This window comes from Phacochoerus africanus, chromosome 2, assembly GCF_016906955.1.
Source record: "Phacochoerus africanus isolate WHEZ1 chromosome 2, ROS_Pafr_v1, whole genome shotgun sequence".
Classification (NCBI taxonomy): domain Eukaryota; kingdom Metazoa; phylum Chordata; class Mammalia; order Artiodactyla; family Suidae; genus Phacochoerus; species Phacochoerus africanus.
The window spans coordinates 209513907-209541160 of NC_062545.1; the positions used below are offsets into that span (position 1 = coordinate 209513907).

The 27254-nt window shown below is 37.6% G+C and overlaps 1 protein-coding gene across 1 annotated transcript in view; it reads left to right on the plus strand.

The window, feature by feature from the left end:
* TTC39B (tetratricopeptide repeat domain 39B) overlaps positions 1-21960 on the plus strand; it is a 146355-nt gene extending 124395 nt beyond the window's left edge. The window contains 5 exon segments of the mRNA XM_047767628.1: positions 1560-1686; positions 4647-4755; positions 13858-13975; positions 17080-17196; positions 19928-21960. Of these exon segments, the coding sequence (XP_047623584.1) occupies positions 1560-1686; positions 4647-4755; positions 13858-13975; positions 17080-17196; positions 19928-20018 (562 nt within the window). The 3' untranslated portion in view covers positions 20019-21960.
* Positions 21961-27254: the final 5294 nt, after the last annotated feature.

A 27254-nucleotide genomic window follows, 5' to 3' on the forward strand; every position in this document is an offset into this window, starting at 1 on the left:
AATATTATGTTCAGGAGAAAGCTTAACATCTGCTGTATCATAGCATCTAATCTGTTGGTATAAAGAGAGAAGAGTCCCCCAAATGAATGTTCTCTTCATACAGGCTCTGTGATGCTTCCCGACAAGGTTTCATGTCCACTGCATGCTTTCTGACTCCTTCTCTCGACCCCCTACCTCACATTTTCACTTCCACTGATGTTAATTAACACTAAATGATGGGTATTCTGGTTTAAAAGCCATAACCCTTTGTACACCTGAAAGTAACATAATGTTATTTGTCACTTATACCTCAATTAAAAAATACATATGCTTGGGGTTAACGGGTGCAAACTATTGCTCTTGGAATGGATTTACAATGAGATCCTGCTGTGTAACATTGAGAGCTATGTCTAGACACTTACATCGCAACACAACAATGGGAGGAAAAAGTATGTATACATATATGTGTAACTTGGTCCCCATGCTGTACAGTGCAAAAAAAAAATACATATGCCAAAATGTGCCCAGAAGTAATGTTAACACTATGTCACATAACAGTATGTCTTCATATTGGAATTTTTTTTTCTCTTTCTTTCAGTGCTGTCATTGGATATTTCCATAAATTCTTTCTTGGGATCCTGTTTGACGCATTTACAACATTGTGTATTAGAAAGTGTCCTAGGAACACATAGTCTCACCATCCTATTCTCATTTTTACATGCTTGTGAATGTTATAATTGGAATTTCTTAGAATTTTGAGAGGAAGGTTGTAAATATGGTGTGTGTCCTTAGCTTATTCTTTTATTCCTTGTTTTTTTTGGGGAGGGGTCTTTTTAGGGCCCCATCTGCAGCATATGGATGTTCCCAGGCTAGGGATTGAATTGGAGCTGTAACTGCCAGCCTACAGCACAGTCACAGCAACGCCAGATCTGAGCCACATCTGCCACCTATACCACAGCTCACGGCAATGATCCTTAACCCACTGAGCGAGGCCAGGGATTGAACCTGCGTCCTCATGGATGCTAGTCAGATTTGTTTTCACTGAGCCATGAGGGAACTCCTTTAGCTGAGTATTTTCAAAATCCCCTGTGCTTGGGAAACATTTTCTCAAATTATACATAGCTGTCTTTTGAGCCACATCATTTTACAGATCTGTGTCCTACTTGAGATTGGAATGGGAACTGTCCCAGTATACCTCCTTCTCTCTCTCTCTGAGCATCCACAATGTGAATAAATACTTTGGACTCTTGCTTGCTTACTTATGGAAACTGCCAATTTTATATCTAGATTTCCTCAACTGTATTGGATAGGCTAGGACGCTAGCTAAGTTAACTAGAAAGAAATCCATGTCAGCCAATGGTGGCTTGCAAATGTGTGCATGCATCAGAATCACGGGGAGGACCCACTGAAATCCAGACAGCTGAACCCCAGCTCTAGAGCTGCTGATTTAGTAGGTCTGGGGTGGAGCCTGAAGATTTATCTTCTGAGCTGATTTCCAGTTGATGCTGATGCTACTGGTCTGGGGAATGCAGTGTGATGAGGACAGGTGTAAATAATATGTGTTCTGGGTCTCTTCACAGGCAGGTGGATGGCTTGAAGCAGAGAATTGCAGGGAAATCCATCCCTACTGAGAAATTTGCTGTGAGGAAGTCTCGGCGTTACTCTCCCTCGTTGCCTGCACCTGTGAAGCTTGTCTTGCCTGCCCTGGTATCTGCCTTTACTTTATCTACTGCTTGCATCCTGGAAACAAATTGTCTATTCAGTGTCAGGGAGAACATCTAACTTTTGTTCTGAGGTTTGCTCAATTAAAAATCACTGTAAGGTGAACATTTATAAATAAATTATTGATACATAATAAAATTATAGGAATTTTTTTTTGACTAGCTGGTATGTCCTAGGCATTATGATAAAGGGTATTTAAAATTATATATTTAATTATTACAGTAACTCTATGAGAGGAGTTTCTTTTTGTAACCTTATTTGACAGGTAAGGAAATTGAGGCAGAGAGAAGTGAGTTGACGTAATTGAAATTTTGTTGAATTATAGTGCAAGCCCCACATGTACCTTTTTTCTGGTAGCCACATTAAAAATCAAAAAGTAAAAGGACATGTGATAATCATTTTAAGAATAATGTTTAACCCAGTTTATGCAAAATGTTGTCATTTGATCATGTAATCTATAAAAACATTAATGAGAGTTCATATCTTTTATATTGTACTAATCCATTGAAATCAGTTGTGTATTCTATGCTTGGAGCATGTCTCAGTTTGAATCAGCCACTTTGCTCCAGAGCAGTAAGCTAGAGCCCATACTCTTGGTCCATATGCCATTTAGGCTAGACTTGTTGAAAAGCATCATATCAACTTAAATTGTCTTAATGAAGACCTCTTTAAAAAAGTACTGAACATGTGAAACTACAATGAGTCTTTGGGGCTTTAGTTTTGTGTAGGTAGTCATATAGCACAGGAAAGCTGTTTAGTGTAAGCTGATACCTGTTGTCTTCCTTTGGGTTTCCTGATACACATATATACACACACACACATATACATACATACTTGTATATATACACACACACATATACACACATACATATATATATATATATATATACACACACACACCTATATATGATTACAGAGTTTATTCAGTTATTTGCTATTTAGTTTCTAGTTACTACTATTTACAAACATGCTTCAATGAATATTCTTTTATCTCTTTTTTGTACATGGGCATATAATTATCTGAGAGCGATGTCTAGAAATGGAATTCCTGGTTGAAGGGCATACGCAGTGAATACTTCGACATTTCAGAATTGCGCCCCCCCCACCCCACCCCGCAAAAGGCTGCATCAATTGCAATTCCTGCTAGCAGTGTTTTACTGTTTTCATATGCAGTTGAGCATCTTTTCATATGCTTGTTTATTTTTACATCTTCTTTTGTGAATTGTTGTTCAGATACTTAAAATTTGTCATTGCGTTGTTTATTATATGCCTTATATGAGCTCTTTGTATATCCTGCAAGAAAGAAAACTGCAGCCCTTAACAGGTATTAGCTGGGAGCTAGCCTGCCGCTAGTACCTGGACCCAGGTGTTCCCTACTTAAGATAAACCATCTCAAGAGAAAAATATCACTATCAGACCAGGTTGTTCTGTACCTGTGATGGAATGAGACAAAAATAGGACCACTCAGATCTGAGTACAAATAAAAATAAGACCACCATGCCATCGCAAAAATGACCAAACATCTTCCCCAGCTAACATGGAGCCTGCCACTGTTTTACCAATGACAGCTTTTCGCTTCATTTCTGCTTCGTTTTTGTCAAATGATTTGTGCTGGGAAATTTTTTTCTTTCTGTGTCAACGAACTTCCCTGACATTTTTCTAGAGTGCCATAATCCTTTTTCTACCCTAGAACTTAAATGCTTGTATGTACATAATGATGCATATCTTGCTCTGATTAAGGGTCTTAAGAAAGGTTAACTCACAGCACTTCTTTCCCCAGGCCTAAAGGTGTGTAATTGGCTCGAGTTAGTGGTAACTAGGAATTTTACCAAAAATCCTATATTTCATAAAAAGAGAAGCTCAGATATGAACCTTCCTTCTTCTGATAAAATATTCTTTCAATAAAAACAAAACTAAAAAAAAAAATCATCGGAGTAAACATTCCATTAGTTATTTAATTGAACTTTTACACTATTAGCAGTAAGAAACTTTAGATGGAAAACAAAAGGTAGAGTGTCCTGATCTTAGCTTTTAGGGCTGTAAGGTTAAGATGACTTGACTCCAGTGTATTTTCCTCATTTCCACTGCTTCCCTGTAAGAGGCTGTTCAAACAATATCTTTATCATATTTTAACATTCATTTATTTCTAAGAAGAAACTAATTACCCTTCAAAATATGAAACTGTACTACCAGGAAGATTAGAAAAATATTTTCAAGCAAGAGCACATTTGCTTCTGGTCCAAAAAAAAAAAAAGAAAAAAGAAAAAAAATTTCTCATCTGTTAGGCTAGTAAATGTAATGTGCAATGAGAAATCATTAGTTTGCATTTTTAAGGGCTGTCATTCAGCCATATGGCCTTTAAATGAATGCATTTTCTGCTTATTGGATGGCATTACTGGACTGTCACATATTTTTAATGGTATAAGAGAACCTCAGCCAGGTAAAATATTTCATATGTTCATTTTCAGTAATGTCCTTGGAAACGTTTTATGTAAACAATTGGCAGATGTTGAAAAATATTTTCCTTTACCTAATGATAACAACAAAAATTTACATTAAATAGAATTGTTCACAATATCAGTTTAAAATATTGTATTTATTTCTGTATCTATAATCTATGATCTTCCAAAAGGATTGAATATCAGTAAGTGCTTAATAAATACTTGTTAAATGAATGAGTAAATTAATTTTTCAGTAAAAACACAGTATATATCTTGAATTACTTGGCAGTATAAAAGGCAAAAAGCATATAATAAAGTGAGAAAAAGGGAAAAAGGGAAATTAAATCACTAAACTCCAAATGAGAAAAGCTAAGGAAAATGACCTCTGTATGTTGTCTTGAGATCACTAGCAATCAAGGCAAAAGGCATGTAACATTTTGTTCTTGGAAAGAACATTGAATAACCTCACATAATTAGAATAGTTTATTCATTTTTCCTCATTAGGAAATGATGTATGTCTGGAATGGTTTTCCACTAGTGAGCAAAAGAAAAGACCTTTCTGAAAACCTTTTGGTAACTGTTGAAAAGGCTGAGGCAGCTCTGCAAAGTGAAGGTAAGTATGAAAAATAAGAGCCTTCTCCGTTCCTTTTCCTGTGCACATCTCCTTGTGTTAATTTGTGTGCCAGATGAGGACAAAAAAGCTTGAGCCGCAGGTGTCTGGGCTCAAGAAAGCTGAAAGAAGTCGGCTACAAAAGACGAGAGTGTGTGATTCTATTTGTACAAAATATTGAGGATAGATCAGTCTATAGAGACAGAAAGTGAATCAGTGGTTGCCTAGGGATGGAGAACTGGGAGTGTGTCATAGCTGAAGTGTATGGCACTGCTTTTTGGGGAATAATGAAAATGTTCTTAAATTGACAGTGGTTATGGTGCACAACTCTGTAATATACCTAGAACTGTTGAATGGACACTTGATGTTTTATTTTTGTCTTTTTCATCTTTTCAGGGTCACACCCATGGCATACAGAGGTCCCAGGCTACGGGTCGAATTAGAGTTGTAGCCTCAGGTCTATGCCACAGCCACAGCAATGTGGGATCTGAGCTGCGTCTGTGATCTATACCACAGCTCACAGCAATGCCGGATCCTTAACCCACTGAGTGAGGTCAGGGATCGAACCCGTGTCCTCATGGATACTGGTCAGATTTGTTTCTGCTGAGCCACAATGGGAACTCTGAAATGCACATTTTAAATGGGTGAATTATATGTCATGGTTATTTTATCTTAACACAAGTATTACAGAAAAAAAGACGAAGACAGTTGAATTTTAGAGCAGCACAAGGGAAATGTGTACTGCTTCTGGTTTTAGTTGGTTGTGACTCTTTCCATGCCTCCTTTTTGCTCTCTAATTACTCTTGTTTTCATAGCCACAGAGAATTGTTTCCAAGTTGAAATCTTGTCACATTTTGATTTTTTTTTTTTTCCTCATGACTTTCGATTGTCCTGGAGATTCCTCTCTAGTTCATTGGAAGCTCTGTTTACTGGGAGCAGCTGGTGTAGTAGAGGGAAAATCAGCTGGTCTGGGCTTATAGTCCTGGCTCTACAGCTGTGAGACTCTGGGAAACATAACTCATCCATACCCAGGAGGGCCTGAAGTTTCTTTAAAATGGGGGTGGTGTCACACCAGATGATACCCAGAGTTTTCTTGCTCTGGTGTTTTCCAGTTCTCTGTCGTAAATAGAGGCTTTATCTTTTGCTTAAAAAATGCCATAGATGATAGCTTTTGTTGTGTTCCTTATCAACTCCCAAATCATTCCAAGATAATGGTCTTAGCTTCTGGAAAGTTCTAACCACAGAAGTAAGACCAAAACTTCTGAGTTGATAAACACCGAAAAGGGTATAGAGATTCTAACAGTTAACTCGTTTTTCTTAACTTGAAGAAAATGGGCACTGAAGGAATACTGGCTTCCTATTCAATATAGTCTCCATGAGGGTGATTAAATTATTGTGAGCAGGGATAATTACCTCATTTGCATCATTTTTTACCTCGACCACAGTATGAGGCTGAACTGTTTAATGAAATTTCTCTTTATACTTACTTTAAAAAAATTAAACATGTCATTATGGTTAATACATAATAGGTGCAAAACGTCACCCATATTTTTCCCTCTGTCCACAATTATTTTAGAATTTCTGGGTTTGCCATCCCAGGTTTATTCTTCTTTTTTTTAAACTGTAATCAATTGTTATTTCCCCAATACCCAGGTTTATTCTTATAGTTATGATCATCGTGTACCCAGATACACTCTAGCCTAGGTTTTTTCATTTAATATATCATAAACTCTTTCCCATTAAAATATAATTGACCTATACCACTGTATTAGTTTCAGGTGTGCAACATAATATTTGATATTTGTATACATTACAAAATAATCACCACACTAAGTCTGGTTAACATCTGTTACCATACATAGTTACAAATTTTTTTTTCTTATGTTGAGAACTTTTAAGATCTACTCTCTTAGCAACTTTCAAATGTATAATACAGTATTAACTAAGTCACCGTGCTGTATAGTACATCTCCATGATGTACTTATTTTATAACTGGAAGTTTGTAAGTTTATACCTTTGACACTTTCACACATTTCAGCCACTCCTGAACCCCTTGTCCCTGGCAACCAACCAGTCTGTTAGCTGTATCTATGAGTCTTTTTTTTTTTTTTTTTTTAAGATTTCACAAAGAAGTGAGATCATATGATGTTAGTCTTTCTCTGTCTGACTTTTTCACTTAGCATAATACCTTCAAGGTCCTTCATGTTACTACAAATGGCAATAGCTGAATATTTTATATATATAATATAATATAATTATTTATAATATATAAATAACACTCACATTTTCTTTATCTGTTCATCCATCTATGGACACTTAGGTTGTTTCCATAATCTTGGCTATTGTAAATAATGCAGCAGTGAACAAGAGGGTGCATATATCTTTTCGCATTACTATTTTTTTTTTCCAGATAAATACCTAGAAGTGGGATTGCTGGATCATATGGTAGTTTCATAATAAATGTTTTAATTGTTGCTAAGTAACCCTTATAGTAATTTCAACAGCTTTGTGTACTTCCATGGAGCTAATATATTGTAATTTAATTAACTCTTTCAGTATTGTTGGGCATGTAGGCCATCTTCCATATTTAAAATAATTCTAGCTTTTACAAATATCATATGAGATCATTAATATGTGGAATATAATAAAAAATGATACAAAAGAACTTATTCACAAAACAGACTCAAAGATTTCAAAACCAGACTTAGGGTTACCACAAGGGGTGGATTGGGAGGTTGGGATTTGCATATACACACTACTCTATGCAAAATTGATTAGTAACAAGGAATTACTATATAGCCCGGGGAAATCTGTTCAATATTCTGTGACAGCCTATCTGGGGGAAGAATCTGAAAAAGAATGGAGATATATATGTATATATGTATATGGCTAATTCACTTTGCTGTACATTATAACATAGCATTATAAGCCACCTTTATTCCAATAAAATTTATTAAAAAATTCTAGGAGTTCCCGTCATGGCGCAGCAGAAGCGAATCAGACTAGGAACCATGAGGTTGAGGATTCGATCCCCGCACTCTCAGTGGGTTAAGGATCTGGCCTTGCTATGAGCTGTGGTGCAGGTCGCAGATGTGGCTCGGATCTGGAGTTTCTGTAGCTCTGGCATAGGCCAGCGGCTGTAGCTCCAGTTAGACCCCTAGCCTGGGAACCTCCATGTGCTTTGGGTGCAGCCCTAAAAAAGACAAAAGACAATAAATAAATAAATAAATAAATAAATAAATAAATAATTCTGGCTCTAGATGCCTATCAATAAGGAGAAAAACTATGAAAGAATGAAAGCCGAATCAGTGGGTGTATCTACCAACAAGCTCAAAGTTTCAGGCTGGATAGCTAAAGAATCCAACAGAAAGAAAGAGCAGTGCTGTTTTTTTGGTTTGTTTGTTTTTTAGGGCCACACCCATGGCATGTGGAGGTTTCCAGGCTAGGGGCTGAATTGGAGCTATAGCCTCTGGCCTACACCCAGGCACAGCATCGCCAGATCCAAGCTGTGTCTGCAGCCTACACCATAGCTCACGGCAACACTGGATCCTTAATCCACTGAGCAAGGCCTGGGATCAAACCTGTGCCCTCATGGGTGCTAGTCAGATTCAATCTTGCTGAGCCACAATGGGAACTCTGAACAGTGCTGTTCTGAGTCCATAGACCACCACCCTTCCCACCTCATCACAAGCCTTCTTGCAAACACAAACAGGTAATCACAGGGAAACCAAGTGAGTGGTATATTCTACTCCACTGCTGAAGAACAGTCATACACGAGCTCATCTACTGATGGAATAGGAGTATGTCACCATTCCATATTAAAGGCAGCATTTTTTTTTTTTAATAAAAGAACTATGGTTTCCTTTCTCTTCTTTTTTCTTCCCCATTTTACAGAAAAGTTATAATACTTCAGTTCCTTTTGAGCTAAAGGTTAGGTAGAGTAGCCAAAATATTGAGGTGTTCTTCTTCATGGCCTGATAATTCCCTTTGATTTCTGGGTACTAGGGAAACAAGTGGATGCAAAGGCTCAAGAAACTGGGACCAACAGAAGGATTTTAAACTTTGTATTTATTTAACAAAGAACCAAAGGAGCATATGTATAAGTTAGACTAAAGACTCACTATATGGACATTTCAGGCTTCCTTTGTCTGTGTTCCTGATGTTCCATCACTAACATATTTTCTGCACTGTTTCCATTAATATAGAGTTATGATAAGCCCCCTTTCATTTTTTATAATTGTCTTTTAAATTTTTAATTGTAGTAAAATGTACATAATATAAAATTTAGGTGGCCCAATAATGTTAAGTATATTCACTTTGTTGTGAACCAGTTTTGGTAACTTTTTCATCCTCATTAAACAATAACTTCCCATTTCATCCTCCCTCAGCTGCTAGCAACCACCATTTTACTTTTGTTACTATAAATTTGATTGCTACTGCTCTAAAGACTAGGTATGAGTAGAGTCACACAGTATTTGTCTTTTTGTGACTGCCTTATTTCCCTTATCCTAATGTCATCCAGGTACATCCATTTGTAGTATGTTTCAGAATATCCTTCCTTTTTAAGGCTGCATATTATTCCCTTGGATGTTTAGACCACATTTTAGCTATTCATCCATCAATGCATATTTAAGTTGCTTCCTCTTTTGGAAATTGTCAATAATAAATACTTTCATGAACTTGGGTAAGCACATTTTTTTTTTTTGAGGAATTCCTTAAGATATAAGCCCCGAAATGAAATTGCTGGATCATATGGCATTTCTTTTTTCTTTCTTTCTTTTCTTTTTTTTTTTTATGGTCGCACCCACAGCATATGGAAGTTCTTAGGCTAGGGGTCGAATCAGAGCTACAGCTGCCTACCTATACCACAGCCACAGTAATGCTGGATCCTTAACCCACTGAGCAAGGCCAGAGATCAAACTCATGTCCTCATGGATACTAGTAGGGTTCATTAACTGCTAAGCCATGATGGGAACTCGTGGCATTTCTATTTTTAATTTTTTGAGGAATTGCCGTAGTGTTTTCTAGAGGCCGCATCATTTGATAAACATCCCTACGCATAGTGTACAAGGGTTTCAGTTTCTCTACATTCTTGACAATTCCTGTAACTTTCTCTTTTGTTTGTTTCCTTTTTTGTATTTTTTAGTAGTAGCCACCCTAATGCATGTAAATTGATTTTTTTTTTTACTATTTTTAAAGCAGAATAATTTCAAAAAAGGGAAAATACTTATTTTGAGTGGAAAAGTCAATCTTTTTACATAAAGCTACATAATTTTAAATTTTAACTAAAATAAAACTCTGTGAAACTTTACTTTAAAAAATGAGATTTAACAAAATATACTTCAGTAAAATCCATTTGGGCCTTTGAACACATTTACTAGTATTTATTTTTTTGACCCAATATGGCCACTTTTCATTAATTTGTTCATTTGAACACTCTTAGATTTTCCATACTAGACACAGCATTATGATAGGCAAAGAAAGCATTGTTCTTGCCACTAAGGGAATTAACTGTGATTAAAACCCAAACATTTACAAATTAGGGGTAAAAATGAACATGTTTTCAAATAAGTGGATATGTAAAACTGGAAAGTAAAGAGAAAACTCATTTTATTAAGTGAAGTCATTTGTAGGGTGTTTTTCTCCCAGAGGAGTAGGCCAGCTTGCTTCTTCTATTTTCCTGCAAAGATAAGGGTTTTGGTTCAGTAGAATAAATTCTCATGTTTGAATGTCCATCCTTTGTAGCATAGACTAATACCTACCACAAGGGAGTAAGGCCTTTGTATACCGTCATCCCTCAGTTCTGCATGGAGTTGGTTCCTGGACCTGCTGTGATACCAAAATCCATGGATGCTCAAGTTCCATAGTTAGCCCTCTGTATCTGTGGTTCTGTGTCCGCAGATTTAGTCATGGGTTTTAAACATAACTCAGCATCTGTCTGGTTGAATCTGCAGATGTGAAACCCTCAGATACAAAGCACCCACTCTGTTAAGAAGTTCTGAAACCACTGGAATTTTCTCCATTTGAGCAGGCTCTTTTGTTTGTTTGTTTGTTTTGTTTTTGTTTTTTTTTTTGTCTTTTTGCCGTTTCTAGGGCCACTCTTGCAGCATATGGAGGTTGCCAGGTTAGGGGTCTAATCGGAGCTGTAGCTGCCGTCCTGCACCAGAGTCACGGCACCTCAGGATCTGAGCTGCGTCTGCAACCCACACCACAGCTCATGGCAACGCCGGGTCCTTAACCCACTGAGCAAGGCCAGGGATTGAACCCGAAACCTCATGTTTCCTAGTCGGATTCGTTAACCACTGCGCCACGATGGGAACTCCTGGGCAGGCTCCTCACCTCTAGTTTATTTTGCCCCTACCTTGGTTGGGGAAAAAATTAAAGTAGTAATATTTCTCTCAGCCTGTGCATGTAAAATGCAATAGAGATTTAGAAAACCAGGCTGTTCTCTCCATCCATTCCTTTCTCTTTTAATGACATATTGAGGTTTTAGACTTTGAGACGTATTTACACAGGGCGAGGGGGAGCTCAGACAGACAGACATACCATACTTTGTACAGTGTGTCTTTGAATGTCTTCCTGGTGGGTTAAAAAAAATTTGATTTATTTCCTAAAGATCCCTTTTGCTGGATGGAGCACAGGAAACATGTGATGATCCCTTCTAGGTCCACAGTTTATACAAGATGATTACCTGATTTTATGCCCCCACAGATCTTTTAGTAATTAAGATTGGATCCTTCAGAGTGAGGGGAAAAAAAAAATCCGAAATTGAAAAATGAAGTGAAGTGGTAAACCTAAGTTGACTTTGGCCTCCACTGAGGCCCCCAATAATAGGAAATGAATATGTTTTTGCTTTTCTTCCCTTTGGAAAGTGTCTCTAAAGTCAAAGATGGTAGAAGATGCTATTGGTGGTCTGCGACAATGCTGTAGTTGTGAGAGGTTGGTCAGAGACGCAAAGGAAAGAATACCATTTAAAGAGGAAAACATTTGGTAGTGTGCCTGGAGTCTGGGCTTGCTGTTAATTCTAATAGTGCTTTGTTGGAAATCTACCTCTGTTCAACATATAGCCAGAAGTTGGTTCAGTAGTTCTCCTTTGACTATTTGTTAGAATTAATTTGCTTGGTGAAATTATGTTGCAGCCATCATCAGAGTTACATAAAATGGAAAGTGTTACTTTGTGGCTTTTCACTTTCTAAATCTATTTTCAGATTTTTCCTTTGGTGCATTTCAACTAGCTTCTGAAAAGTTCAAGGTAGATATTTTTATAGTTTGGGCCTTCAAGCTTCCTTTTTCCTAAGCCCACCCTCTGCTTTATTTAAGTTCAACAGATCTTTTGTGATGAAAATATGCTTTGGCAGCATTATTATGTAATTTTTGGGGAGGTATAAATGGAAACTGTATGTTGAAATGTTCAACCATGAATTCACCCATGAGGATGATAGTCTAGATAAAGCTTTCATGTTTTAGGGGAGATAGTACTGTGTGGTCTGAGGAAATAATGATTTTGCTTTCTAAGGTTTTTGGAGGATGTGGGTTTTTTTTTTCTTTCTTTCTTTCTTTCTTTCTTTCTTTTTTTTTCTTTTTCTTCCTTTTAAATCCATTCTCTAAATCCCTAGCTCATGATCTAAATAAAAGTTGTATATTTTAATGGTACTTCAGCTTTCCATGTTGTCATGTCTGTTCCTTAGCAAAATCATCCTTCATTGAGCACCAAAATGGTGTGATAACACAAACTGTCATAAAATGAGACACAGAACTCGATAGAATGTGCAAATATGATACTAGACCTTAGCATCCAATATGGACTGTAAGGGGTTGGTTCTTGGCATGGAAAGATACTGCTTCTTGAATGTATATTTTAATGAGTGTCCATGATTAGAAGTATACATTGATTTTTTTGTTGGGGGGTGTGTGGAATGGGCTTTAAGTAACAGGGAAGATAATTTGTCATTGATATCTGTGGTTTTCTTGTTGAGTAACCTGTCAGATCTTGGAAGTGAGAGGTGAATATCAGCTCTTTTTAGCACCTAGAAGTAAAGTGACTCCCTTGAATTGGTAAAAGTAGCATAGATAACCTCCCCAAGCAGTTTATTGATTAAAACACAAGCATGTGTTAATGGTGATTTCTGATGTTTGTACTGAAAGCAAGATTATTTCAGTTTGAGGGACTCCCAGGGCCTTGTCAGTTTGGTTTACTGGCCCTCCCACCTGTGTTTTCAAGCCTGAGAGGTATAAATTACCAGTACGTCTTGGAATGGTTTGTTAGTTGCACCTAACTTGCAACAACAAAAACAAAACAAAACAACTGAAATTCACAAGTGGTGAATGTGAAGTGGCCACCATTATCAGATAGATGCCACTGCGGATATGGTTCCTTCTGTTTAATATGTATTGTCCTTGGGCTGTAGGAAGTGAGGAGTCATTTTCGAAAGGGAAAAAGTCCTGAAAGAAAATGCCCTACCTTAGCCTCAAGCAGTTAGAAGTTTGTGGAGATTTTTAGGTGCCTTGTACTTCCTTTAGAACCATTTTATCTAATTTTATGACATAATTTCTTCCCCCAAAGCACATAACCTGGGAGAACTGATAAGTTGTAAACATAACGATCTGGAGAGGGTGTTCTCCTTCCTGAATTTTTAATGGGGAGAAGGCCATCTGCTCTTCCATATGGAAGCATTACCCTCTTGTGCACAAAGCCAGCGCAGTGAGGGGCCAGAACCACAGGAAGAGGCAGCCTGCTTGCTCCTCACCGCTTTACCTTTCCTAGAATTAATAAAGCTTTTACTTTTTTTTTTTTTTAACAGTTCAGACTTCCTATTATTGTATATGAAGTCACATAATTCGCAGTATGAGCACCCAAAAAACATTTAATTGGCTGGTGAACCCCTTAATAAAATGGTGTACTCATGTAGTAAACTCAGTATACTTTTAATTTGAAATCTTTTCATTGTATTTTGTTTAGTGGGGCATCACACATGCTGAGCATATTTTCCTTGTTTTTAAATGATCCCTCTGATATCTAAGAACTGTTCGTGCTGCCTCTTACAGAGGATTTTGATGAGTATTTTTCTTTCTGTGTGTGAATCGTGTGTTCCTTTTTGCTTTAAGACTCCAGTGACTACTCCATAGATGACGAGTGCTTAGTGAAGTTGCTGAAAGGATGCTGCCTGAAGAACTTACAGCGGCCACTGCAAGCAGAATTATGTTTCAATCATGTGATCCAGAGGTAAAAGCAGACAGGGGAACCAGCCTGAGTGTAAATTGTGGTCTCTGGAGAATGAATCACTGTGAGAGAATGATGCTTTTATCTCCCTTTTACTACCCTTTTACTTTGCGTGACCAGAAAGTGAACAGAGTGTTCTTTTCCTTATGCTTTAAGAACAAAATTATGACCCAAGTGGAACATGGCTTTATGCATTTCCACTTGGTGTGCAAAGGTGACTTACAAAAGCTCAATTTCCATCCAGGCTGACAGGTGACCATCTAAACTCTGGCAGCAACATATTGAACAGCTGATGCTTTCTTTCTTTTCTTTTTTTTTTTTTTTGTCTTTTTGCTATTTCTTGGGCCGCTCCCGAGGCATATGGAGGTTCCCAGGCTAGGGGTCGAATCGGAGCTGTAGCCACTGGCCTATGCCAGAGCCACAGCAATGCGGGATCTGAGCCGTGTCTGCAACCTACACCACAGCTCACGGCAACGCCGGATCGTTAACCCACTGAGCAAGGGCAGGGACCGAACCCGCAACCTCATGGTTCTTAGTCGGATTCGTTAACCACTGCACGACGGGAACTCCTGATGCTTTCTTTTGATTCATGTGTTGCCTGCCATTCATGTATTCCACAGATATTTGAGTACCCACTATGTGCCAGAGACTGTGATTCTGAATCCTGGGGATTTAACGTTGAGTAAACAGATTCGCCATCATGGTGATGATAATTTGGCAGGAAAGAAGACTGTGATGAACACCGTGACTGCTTCTCTGTTGGCAAGGGGCATTTTTCCATACATGAATGAGTTTTATTCCCCCATAGCACTGATGATGATGTCCTGCTCTTGTGCTATAGAGAGTTGAGTCAAGGTTCTGATGCCTGGCCTTCTTCTCTACAGCTGGAGTAACAAATGCACTTGTCCACAGGGGCCAGGCACGGAAGCTTACTGAGTGATGGCTGGAATGGGGATTAGTGGGCACTGCAGATTAGGGAGATTGTGTATTCTCTCTAAAGAGTGCAGCCACTCCTGAACTCTAATTGATTGTTGCTCTGGACAGTGTGGGCCCAGTAGCAATAATCCCTACATTTTTTTTCATCAAAAGCCTGGAGTCTGAATTTTATGTAACATCTCCCAATTTTTAAATCTTGGCTCGATATTTCGGAAACTATTGTGTCATCCAAAGAGATCACAGCTACAGACCGCCACTTGACATCATCTGTTGCACATCATGTGCTTTCCATCCATAGTTACTGATTCCTCTCTTTCTGACAATATTTTGTGGAAATATAGGAGGGCTGGTATCCTAATAAGAAGGGGAAAGAGAGAGTGTCTATTTCCCAAATAAATAATGCATTGTATTTAGTAAACATGTTAAAGAAGTATCTGTCAAGTTCTCTTTTAGTGGTGGTTCTTCTTAGGATCAAAAGGATGACCCACTTTGGCAATTTGTTGTGGTTTTTTTTTTCATATTTGAATTGCTTGCTCGTGTATTTTATTTTTTAATTAATTTTTTTTTGTCTTTTTGGGGCTGCATCCACAGCATATGGAAGTTCCTAGGCTGGGGGTCGAATCAGAGCTGCACCTCCCTTCCTATAGCCACAACAATGCCAAATCTGAGCCACGTCTGCAACCTACACCACACCTCATGGCAATACCAGATCCTGAACCCACGAGCGAGGCCAGAGATTGAACTTGCATCGTCACGGACACCAAATGGGTTCGTTAGTGTTGAGCCATGACGGGAACTCCTGATTGTGAGCTGACTTTCAGTGAGGTTGTATCTTGAGACCTCTAGGAGTCTAGGATTGAGGAAGAGTCCCTCTTTAAAGTGATTTTACTTTTTTCTGCCAGATACCCCAAAGGCTTTTCCAGATTGGGGCCACTTTCATGTTAATTTCATTGCTTAGAGGTTCTTGGATCCTTTGGGCTACATAACTTTGTTTGCTTTTTTTTTTTTTGCCTTTTAGGGCTGTGGGCACAGCATATGGAAATTCCCAGGCTAGGAGTCAAATCAGAGCAGCAACTGCCATCCTACACTACAGCCACAGCAATGCCAGATCTGAGCTGAGTCTGCAACCTACACCACAGCTCATGGTAACACCAGATAATTAACCCATTGAGTAAGGCCAGAGATTGAACCCATATCCTCATGGATTCTAGTCGGGTTCATTTTCATTGAGCCACAGTGGGATCTCCCTGGGCCACACAACTTTGAATTGCAAATTCATGTAAGGGCAGGCCTATTGGTTATTAATTTCTCAAGGGATGTGTTTTTTCTTCCTACTTAGAGTGCAGGCCAAGGGGCCAATTACCCTTGTCTTCCTCCTGTGCCACGAGCAAGTTTTTGCCATCTGCCCTTTCTCTGGGTGGAGCGAGGCCCCAGCATTATGTAGAGGTCCCACCCCTGGCTGCCTTCTTTATGTAGGCTCAAGGCTTCACCTCCTGTGTGGACACTGAGACACAAAGCCCAGGCAGATTCAGCCTGAAACAGACCCAGGAGTGCATTGGCAGCATTCACAAGCTTCTAGTTCTGGTTTTGTTTTGTTTTTAGTTCGAGAGTTTTTCTTAAGTTTTTGTAAGCTGAGCCATGCATTTGGAAGGGTGTTGCTCTTATTTTTTTCAGTGCTTCTAGATAGTTTGTTGTCAGAGCATTTTCATAATATTGCTGAAAACAGAAGTGTTTACCACTTCCTCCTTGACATTTTTAAGCATTATAAGACACTGGTGCAAAGAGGGTTGAACCTTGGTGAAAAATAAGAGGAGTCATTTTCTTAATGGAGTCATTTCCTGAATACGTTCCTGTTGGGGAGGGATGAACTTGTCCTTTCTGGGGTTAATCTTTGAAGATCTGCATGTATTTGTCTACCTGAAGGGCAGTAAACTTTCCTTAGCACTGAATTTAGATCAAGGAATAAAATAAAGGAGTGGTATATTAAAAGCGAACTATTTATTGCCATGATTTGTTAAGTTCTTTAACTGTATAATGACAGCTTTTCTCTGTTGATAGGCTTGGTGTTGTACCTGTTTTCTTAAAGATGGGGAAGATAGATATAGATATATAGAAAAAGAATATGTTCCTTGTTCTGTTAAGACTTAATTACTTTTCATTCGCTCTTTTAGTGAAAAGTTACTGAAGTATGACCACTACCTAGTGCCGTTTACTCTGTTTGAGTTGGCATTTTTGTATAAAAACCAAGGGGAAATTGACAAGGCCATAAAGGTCCTAGAAACTGCAAGGTGAGTGAAAATGGCATGTTTTCCCTCATTGTTGTGGAGTCGGGAATGTCAATACTATTTTTACAACAGCAGTAACTTTATACACTTAAAAATGAACACATTAATGAAAAATTAGTCATGATTTGCTAATTTATACTTAGCTTCTCCTCATGGCCTTTGCTGGAATTGTGCTCTTTCCAACCTACTTAATGCCTGACCCTATGACTGTTTACAAATAGTTGTGATTTTAAGTACCTACATGACAGATTTCTAACCTATTCTCTTCTATATCAGGGGTCAGCAAACTTTTCTGTAAAGGGTCAGTTAGTAGTATTTTTTTTTTTTTACATTTATTTATTTATTTATTTATTTAAATTTTTATAATTTTTTAAAATTTTCCCACTGTACAGCAAGGGGGTCAGTTTATCCTTACATGTATACATTACAATTACATTTTCCCCCCAAGTTAGTAGTATTTTTGGCTTTGAAGTATGAAGTCTCCATTGCAACTACTCAGTTGTATTGAAAGCAACCATAGAAGACAACATGTAAATGCATGAGTGTGCCCAGATTTGGCCATTATTTTGGTCATAGTTTTCTGACCCTTGGGGTATTCCACCAGCTCTCTCTCATTCCTTAAAGAGCCAGAGATTTGAAGAAGCCCTTTGAATCTTCCCCTCTTTCTTCTTTCTTACTACTTTGGCAGTTTCAAAGCCCTTCATCATTTCTGCTGAACAATAATGACTCGTGAACTTGTGATCATGGCTCACTTACTGGTGGCACAAACCCTGTGGTCTGTTTGCTTTGAACACTGCTTGCCATAGAGAAAGAACGCCATGATAGCTCCAGGCCATAAATAGCTTAGTGATTCATTAGTATGCACACTTACTCAAATTCAGCAAATATTCACTGAGTACCTAATATGTGTTCCGGAACTAGGAGAGGTTCTAGACAGACAACTGTGCATTAAAAGGCAAGTTTTCTACTTTGTAGGTTGCAGGCAGATGGATACGAAGCACATAAGTAGCAATGGTATGTGCTTTGCTGAGATTTGCAATACAGGTACCTTTGTATTACTTTATTTTTTGCATTTTTTAGGGCTGCACCTGTGGCATATGGAATTTTCTAAGCTATGGGTTGAAGAGGAGCTGCAGCTCCCAGCTCATGCCACAGCCACAGCAACACAGGATCCGAGCCACATCTGTGACCTAGCCTGCAGCTCATGCTGGATTCTTAACCCACTGAGCGAGGCCAGGGATCCAACCTACATCCTCATGGATACTAGTCACAGTCTTAACCCGTGGAGCCACAATGCGACCTCCAACTTTGGTATTACTTTAGATTAGGTTGATTCTGGAAGATTTCCTTGAGGAGGTGATATATAATTGAGACTGGTGTTATTAAAGCCAGTCCTGAAAAGATCAGTCACCAGAAAACTGAGTAGGGAGCACTCCTGGGGGTGTGGGAGGGTGTTGAGCTCCTAGGTTGATAATGATGCTTTACTGAAATTGGGAATTTAAAGAAGGAGATTTGGGGAGAGGAAAAAAAAAAGCATACTTCTGTTTGGATGATGATATTTTGAGGTACCTATTAGGTATTCACATGGAGATGGTAAGTTGACAGTCAAATATAGAAGCATGGAGTTCAATTAAAGGTCAAAGCCAAATGTTGATATTTCAAAATCACCAGCACATAGACTATAATTTTTTTTTTTGTCTTTTGTCTTTTTGTTGTTGTTGTTGTTGTTGTTGCTATTTCTTTGGGCCGCTCCCGCGGCATATGGAGGTTCCCAGGCTAGGGGTTGAATCGGAGCTGTAGCCACCGGCCTACGCCAGAGCCACAGCAACGCGGGATCCAAGCCGAGCCGCGTCTGCAACCTACACCACAGCTCACGGCAACGCCGGATCATTAACCCACTGAGCAAGGGCAGGGACCGAACCCGCAACCTCATGGTTCCTAGTCAGATTCGTTAACCACTGCGCCACGACGGAACTCCTATAATTTTTTTTTTCTTTTTATAGCCACACCTACAGCATATGGAAGTTCCCGGGCTAGGGGTCAAATTGAAGCTGCAGCTTCCAGCCTACACCACAGCCACAGCAACATGGGATCCGAGCCACATCTGTGACCTACGCTGCAGCTCACGGCAACATGGGATCCTTGATCCACTGAGCAAGACCAGGGATCAAACCTGCATCCTCATGGACACTGTGTCAGGTTCTTAACCCACTAGGCCACAGTGGGAACTCCTAGACTGTGATATTTAAAGCTGTGGTGCTTGATGAGGTCATTGGTGTGTCACAGAGTAATTCTGCTGCTTTTTTATGTGATTTTTTGTTTCCTGAAAGTTTCAAGATAATTTTTTTTTTTTTTTGGACAGGGTGAATGAACATGTTTACCTTGTTTCTATGAGACTGCCTAAATTTTCCAGTTTAGAAAAGGGGGTGAACTATTTAGAAATAGTTCACAAAATTTGTTAAGGCTGCCTTCTTGCTGTTTGTGAATGGCTTGGTAATTAGGTAAACATTGCTATTCAAAGTGTGATTTTTAGACCACCACCAGGAAGCTTCTAGAAACACATAATATTGCCATTCCCCTCTTCTCACAGGAACCAGAATCTGCATTTTAACAAAATCCACTGTTTTGCATATCAACATTTGAAAGCAAATAAGGAGAGGAAGCAGGGAGGGTGGTGGTGCCCTGATATGTAAAGGAATTTTGACATTATAATTTTATTGTTATTTGTCTTTAGAAATAACTACAAAGATTACTCACTGGAGTCCAGACTACACTTCAGAATTCAGGCAGCTCTTCACCTCTGGAGAAAATCTTCCTCAGATTGATCGGAACATGAAGGATGGAATTTTCTCTCAATTAGTACTGGCATCTGCTATAGAGTAGACCTTATATTAAAGTGGAAGGGCGCTTTTGTGAATGAGAGACAAAAAACGAATTTTACTGTCAATATTTTCTATCATCTGTGTGCTTTACTTTTGGTCACATAAGTGTCCCCCTCCCCCCATGGAATGATCAGTAATGTCTAGAAAACTCTTATACTTTGCCTCTCCAAAAAGAATTTCATATCAGATTTGAATCGGAGAGAAGAAATCTTTTAAAGGACTCACAGGTACAATAAAGTCTCATTAGATTATTTATTTTTTTAATGTGGAAATGAATATTGTTTAAGTAGCAAATGACTCACAACCTGAGTCCTTTTTAGATTTGTTGGTCAGTTAAACTTCCGAGATATTTTATTGCCTGGTATATCAGTTTCCGAGGGGAAATAATCACCTACATTCAAAATAGCTTAATAACCTTCTGAAGACTCTTGAAAAAGACAGACAATGAGTGTGAACAGGGACAGGTAATGTAGGCGGAAAAGACCTCTTTCTAGAAAAGATGATGAAATGTTATTGTTTTTTATTCTTCGTGTAAGTTAAAGGTCATGACATTTTTGAGAGACTCTCCTGTTTTTGAATGTACTTAAGTCAATCATTATTATAATAAAATTCAAAAACTCCATGTATCTAAAGGGAAGAAAAAGTTATATTTTAGAACTTATCCTCAACCTTAACCACGAGAGCCTAAAATATATATGCTGATTATTTTTCTTATAAAATTGCTGCTGCTTTAAGTGATATGTAAAATATCGGTAATTTTTACACTCATAATGTTGGTGTGTAAAGTCTAATTTTCTAATCTCTCTAGCGCTGTGTTGGTTCCTGGTAACCATCTGGACTGTGCTTAGTCCTTTAAAATTTGGAAACTTAGTCACATGAGAGCCTGACTGCAGGTCCAGGCTCTGCTGTAGGTAGCAGTTACCAGGATGATCTTTAGGGAGTACCGTGCTGGCTCCCCTACTATGTTTTCTTCATCTGTGAAATGGAAAAAGAACAGATGACTTTCAAGGTCTCTTTCAGTTTTATAACTGTGGGTCTGTGTCTTAGGTATTTATTCTCAGCGAACAATGTTAGAATGTTTAATCCAAACCATTTCCATTTAGCGTGCGTTTTATTTTACAATCACCACGGCCTCCATCCCCCCTCCCCCACTCTCCATTCCATCTGTGCAGCGGCTAAGGACATGACTGCATCTATGAATCGACGAATCAGGGTTTTGTCTTATTTCCATTTTGAAGAATAACTTGTCATGGAAGCCTCTGCAGTTCAACAAAAACAGCCCCAGAATGGCCCTCGGGAGCCCGTTTCTGCACGTTAACAGTTCCTCGACATGGAGCAAGTCATTGACCCTTTCTGGGACTCAGTTTCCCCAATGGGGATAGCAGCACAGCCTGGTGTTTATGCGGGTTCAGTTAGATAACGAATAGGATAGCTTTTTGTACACTGTGAAAAGCTGTATGAATATGAGTCGTTGTGATAGTTAATGGTTTTTATATACAAATGACGGTTATCAAAACCAAAGTACTGGCCGGGTCTGTGCTCTCTGATGTAAAATGAAAGAAGCGTGGAAATTCAAACAAGCTGAAATGTATTTGTGTATTTGGCACTGACAGTAGCTCGCATTATGAATTTGCTCCTTGCTGTTTATTCCCTGCTATACAAGCCTGTATCCAGCAGGTATTTGGTTTTGTTTTCTTTAAGGTACTGCTTCTTGGCCAATACTGAGGATGTATTTCCAATGGAAAATGATGACTATAATTCTATTCGTAGTACCACCCCTTCAGATAATATTGGTGGTTGATTTTATCATGTGCTGTTAAAATGAATCATATAACTTTAGGTCCAGACAAAAGAGGAAATAAATTAATTATCATTACAATTAGTAGTGGAAAATCTGCTCGGCAATTTCTTTGTATATTACTTGGCAAAAAGGTTTCCACGTTCCTTCGAAGAGCTTTGGTAGTGTTATTTTAAAAAAATAAATTAAAAAAAAATCTCATATTGCTTTTGTAAGAAGCTGCAAGTTGGAAAAAAAAAGTCAGTGAAAAATGCTCCTTCTGGTATAAAATGGAGACAATTTAAGCTAACAGTGGTTATTTTTGTTTTATTTTAACTCTACCAAACAAGTGCAAAAAATTTGCATATGCCATTAAGATTTTCCCTGTTACTTGTTTTTATTTTGTTTGTATTTTTATTTCCTGTCCTTTTATTGTGACTTGATAATCTATTCAATGGACTTTTAAATGTAATAACATTAAAGCTACAAATATTCATCTGTTTTCCTGCCACATTCAAGATACCATGGTAGTGCTAGTTTTTTGTGACATCAGCTAATACTGTATTTTTGGAGTCATTTTGCAATTTAGGGTGTTCTGTGAAGAATGAGAACTGAAGTGATCATATTTTATCTCCTGTTTTGAGGGGCATATGTGAGGATGTTGGGCTGGCAATGTGTCTGACAGTTTGTGCAGTTTGTGTAGTTCTTAGTATAATTGTCTTTTTATTATTATTATTTTTTAATGGAGAGCCAGGGTTTTGATTGGTGCTATGTTAACTTAAGACTCAAGTAGAGGTTATGCTTTGTGGGATTGGTGACAAAGAAAGCATGATTTCCACTTGACAGTTCATGGCAGATTAGCTATATCAGCTCATATATGAACATATATTTTAATGTTTCTATGCTTCTCCTGGATACAAGAAGGTCCCAAGATATATAGGGAAAAAAAAGTTCATTAATTCTCTGTCTCTTCTGCAAGTGAGTAGAAGCTATGGGGAAGTGAATTCCAGATTAATCAGCATCAAGGATTTTTAGTCATTGAAACAATGCAAGAATATAACCATCTCTTTTTCAAAGGAGTGAGTTTAGCAGAGCCATGTGACTATCATTCCTACCTGGCCTGAGAGCTTGTAGTTGAGCTTTGAGGTCACTCTGAGCCTTTGATTAGGCTTCCAAATCAGTGGGATATGTGTAAAGAAGACTTACCCCGTTAAAACAAAAGTGAGTGTTCCTACTTTTGAAGCTACTTTGAGAGGTATTTATGTTATGATGGGCATGAATGGCCCCTGCTGTTAATAATCATTATGGTTTCACTTCTCATCCATTCCTTTAAAGAGAGTCTGTTGACATTTTCTTCCTTCCTTTCTTTTTCTTTTTTTTTTCCTTTTTTTGTCTTTTTAGGGCTGCACCCATGGCATATGAAGGTTCCTAGGCTTGGGGTTTTTGAATCGGAGTTACAGCTGCTGGCCTATGCCACAGCCACAGCAACACCAGATCTGAGCTGTGTCTGCCACCTACACCACAGCTCATGGCAACACTGGATCTTTAACCTACTTAACAAGGCCAGGGTTTGAACCAAGTCCTCATGGATACTAGTTGAGTTGGTTAACCACTGAGCCACGATGGGAACTCCGACATTTTCAAATAATAGTTTTTCTTCCTTTGGATGTCAAAAATAACAATTTTAAAAAAGTCTTTGTGATCAATTGGAAAAATTTCTGTCATGATTCTGATGAATTCTTCACTGATTTTCTTTCCTACTTCCTTTTTCCTTTTTCTTTTTCCTATTTCTTAACTAGGAAAAGTTATTTTCTCCATATTTATAAATCATAAGTTCAAGTACATTTAGTTAAATGAGTTAATGAAGACTCCAGTGATTGTTTTGAGGTCCTAGGGTTTTGTGAGTCATAGGGCATGGGATGGATCTTGGGAAATTATGTGATTCTCCCCAACCTCTAAACAGTGTTGTTTCTCCTTCAGTCCTACTCAGGCTAGTATGGTGGCCACTGGTCACATGTGGTTATACAGCACTTGAAACAAGGCTAATGGCACATGTGGCATGATGCTGAGTGGCAGGGAGCATTCATTTAAACATGCCTCCCAGTGTCATGCTTCCTGTGGTTCTGGCTTTTACTGTGATCACCTAATGACCATAGTCTTGTCGTCAATTGTAGTTCAGATATGTATCTGTGAGGTTTTGCTTTTTCTCTTGAAGTGCTCATAAACTTTTATTTCACAAATTTGCAGATGATCATTGATCATTGGCATGTTTGAATGTTATTCTTCCCCCCACCCCAGCTCCTTATGTACTAGACTAAGGGACCTTATTTTTAAGATTATCATTTTAATCTGATTTTAAAGACAGTCCTTGCTTTGGGTGAGATGTCACAGCACAAACAGTTAAAGTTGTAGAGGAAGTGACTCGCCTTTGAGATGTTAGTGGATTTTATGATGAAAATAATATTTTCTTAAGATGAAAATGATCCTGAAAAATTAGGTGACTTATTCAATTCCTTTGTATTATCAATGTTTCACCAATGACTCAGCTGGGCCAGTATTCTTCCTACAGATTTTTAGGCAGTAGTTATCCACTTACAGAATAATTTTACAGGTACTTTATTTAAAGTTATGTTTGTCTTTTGCTTCCAATTATTAATATTTTTAATGTGTATGATATCTAAGTGATGTGCATACATGTAATTGACATATTTTAAATCTCTTTAGACATTTCTTGATCAGATACGTAGAAAGGTCAATAGGAAGATAGAAAACAGTTTACAAATATTGAATAGACTCTTGTTCATACTGTTCTTTCAGAAGGAGTGCAGGGTTTTTTCCATTTCCCTTCCCTCAGACTAGTCATTTACTTATTCTTTCTTTATTTGATTGCTGTTATGAAGCCCTATTTCCCCTTCTCCTTGTCAGCAGTTTTGTCTTTTATACCTCACTTAGATTTAGTTTCTTCAGAATGTTGAACTTAAAGTTTAATGAAGAGGATATAATGGCATTTAGGGTGAGGGATATATATTTTCTTGTTGAGCAGCTGCTGTCTTGACCATGATAATGTCAAAGTCCATCCCAGTCTGTTTATAACTTCATAACCACAGAAGGAAAGTAATATAAGGACTGTTTAGTAGGTTGAGAAGGCTGAATGGGTTCTTGGCCTGATCCATCCTGAAGTACTGTGTGGATCTAGTTTCAAAGGAGTCCAGCCCTCTGTCCAGTTTACACATGTGTAAGCACAGTAATACTGTGGCTTGACTCTGCATGGAAAAATGAAAGCAGCCACCTCACTGTATTTCACTAATAAGGCATGTGTACCATTGCCTACAGATTGGATATTTAATAGGAAAACTTGAGGTACTTTAATATCTACATTATGTAAAACTTGTTGCATATTAATATATAGTACTCCTTGTGTATTAATTCAGTAGTTCTAAGAAACATGTAATTTAAATGATGAATATAAGGAATGCTGATATATCCCAGTGGGAGTTTTTGTTTTATTGCTACTTGATATTTTTTATTAAATTAGTTTTAATTATGGGGAGTCTGTGTAGCATTATTTAGGGGAAAAATTTTGATCTCAGTGTAACAGAATCGAAAGCCAGAGCAATTGGGTAAAATGAACACCTTAAAGAATAGTGCTTATTTCAGTTTTAAAGAAACTACATTATTTTGAAGTGCTGGAAGGTCTTCCTCATTTTGAAGGGATGACACTTTGATTTGGAAATAATGCAAACATTTTAATTCATTCTTATGTTTATTGGAACCAAATGTCCAGGTAGCAACTATGGGTGTAGTAAATGAGTTTAAACAGTTTTCATGACTTACTTCACCTTTTTCTTATAGAAGTGATTTTATTTTTTATATCAGACAATTTCTTTCTCTATAGTGATTTCAGAAAATAATCTACATGAAAAGAGAGATTATGGTAAATATTATAAATCTTAGGCTATTGATCTAATGGCTTAAGAGAACAGTACCACTGGGTTCTGTTTAACTAAGATTTGCAGGAGAAGAATGCATGTGTTTCTCTGAAATGTGTTGTCCAGAAAAATTATTTAACTCTCAGTGTGTTGCATTCTCATGTTATGTCAGGGGAAATTTTTATAACTAAATAGTATATTATTTAAAATTTTTTTTCTTTGCTAACTGTTGACATCCAAACACCTGAATGAATACCAGCTGATTCATTTATATAGTGTTTTAAAATATTTATTTGCAGATGTTCAAAGAACTCTTGAATTTTTTTATGTAAATTGCTAAATCGTATGTAAAGGCAAAATATATATTTAATAAGTGAGAAGTATTTTATTACTGAGATTTATTTCCAGAGCAAATTTATTTTGTAAGTACTTCCCTTGGGAAATTTTGCTTTGCCTTAAAACACACATATAAAACCCTTCATGTTACCTTGACAGGATTTTAGTGAGAGGCCATAGCATTTTGCAAATCACTGTGTAGTTTCCTGTTAAATCATCAAAGCTACCTGTATGTGCTTTATAAATTTAATGTCTGTTAGTAAACATTTTTAGCATTTTATCTCAGTTTTTATTACTCACTTCTTATTACATTTGAACATAAATCCTATCTTCCCCATTCCCAGCAGTCACAGTTTTACAGCGCAAAATAATTTTAGAAATCGATGATGTGTTGAGTGTTAAGACAAATGTGTTTAGTAGCATCCATCTGCTGATCAAGAAGACATTGGATCTGATACTAGAAAGTGAACTAGATTGTAGCTATAAAAGCATTTTATCAATATAAGTCGAGAAGGAAGTCGAAAGCTGTGAACTTCTGATATTTTTAATATCAAAACTGTGTTCCCAAATGAGTATTCGTTTGCTGATTTTGTGTTAATGTTATCATCTCTAATATGTAAGCTCATGCTGATATGAGATCTAAATTTTCAACGTGAAGACATCAGTTCCCGTAGCCTTTTTATAACATTAAGACATTTTGGAAAACAGATGTCATCTTAGAAATTGTATTTTAAAGTGCAAATAAATCATCCCCACTTGTAAGTCAATGTTTTATGTTTCATTCCCTAGTCTTACAGAATACTCTGTATTATTAGATGCATGTTTAAATTGCTGGATATTCTTGGAATTATCTATTTTCATATTGCTACAACTGGTTTACCTACAATGTGCAATTGAATTGTTATTTAAATAAATTACATATGACGGAATTACAGTCTTCTGGTTGGTCAACATATAAAAGATGCACACATCACCTCTTTTGCTGATATTTAATTGTAGTGTGATGTACACTTGAATTTTTGTTTCTTGGTAAGAATTTTTTTAATTTGGGTATGGTCGATTTAAAATGTTATGTCAGTTTCTGGTGTACAACATAGTGATACACAATTTTTAAAAGTTGTACTCCATTTATAATTA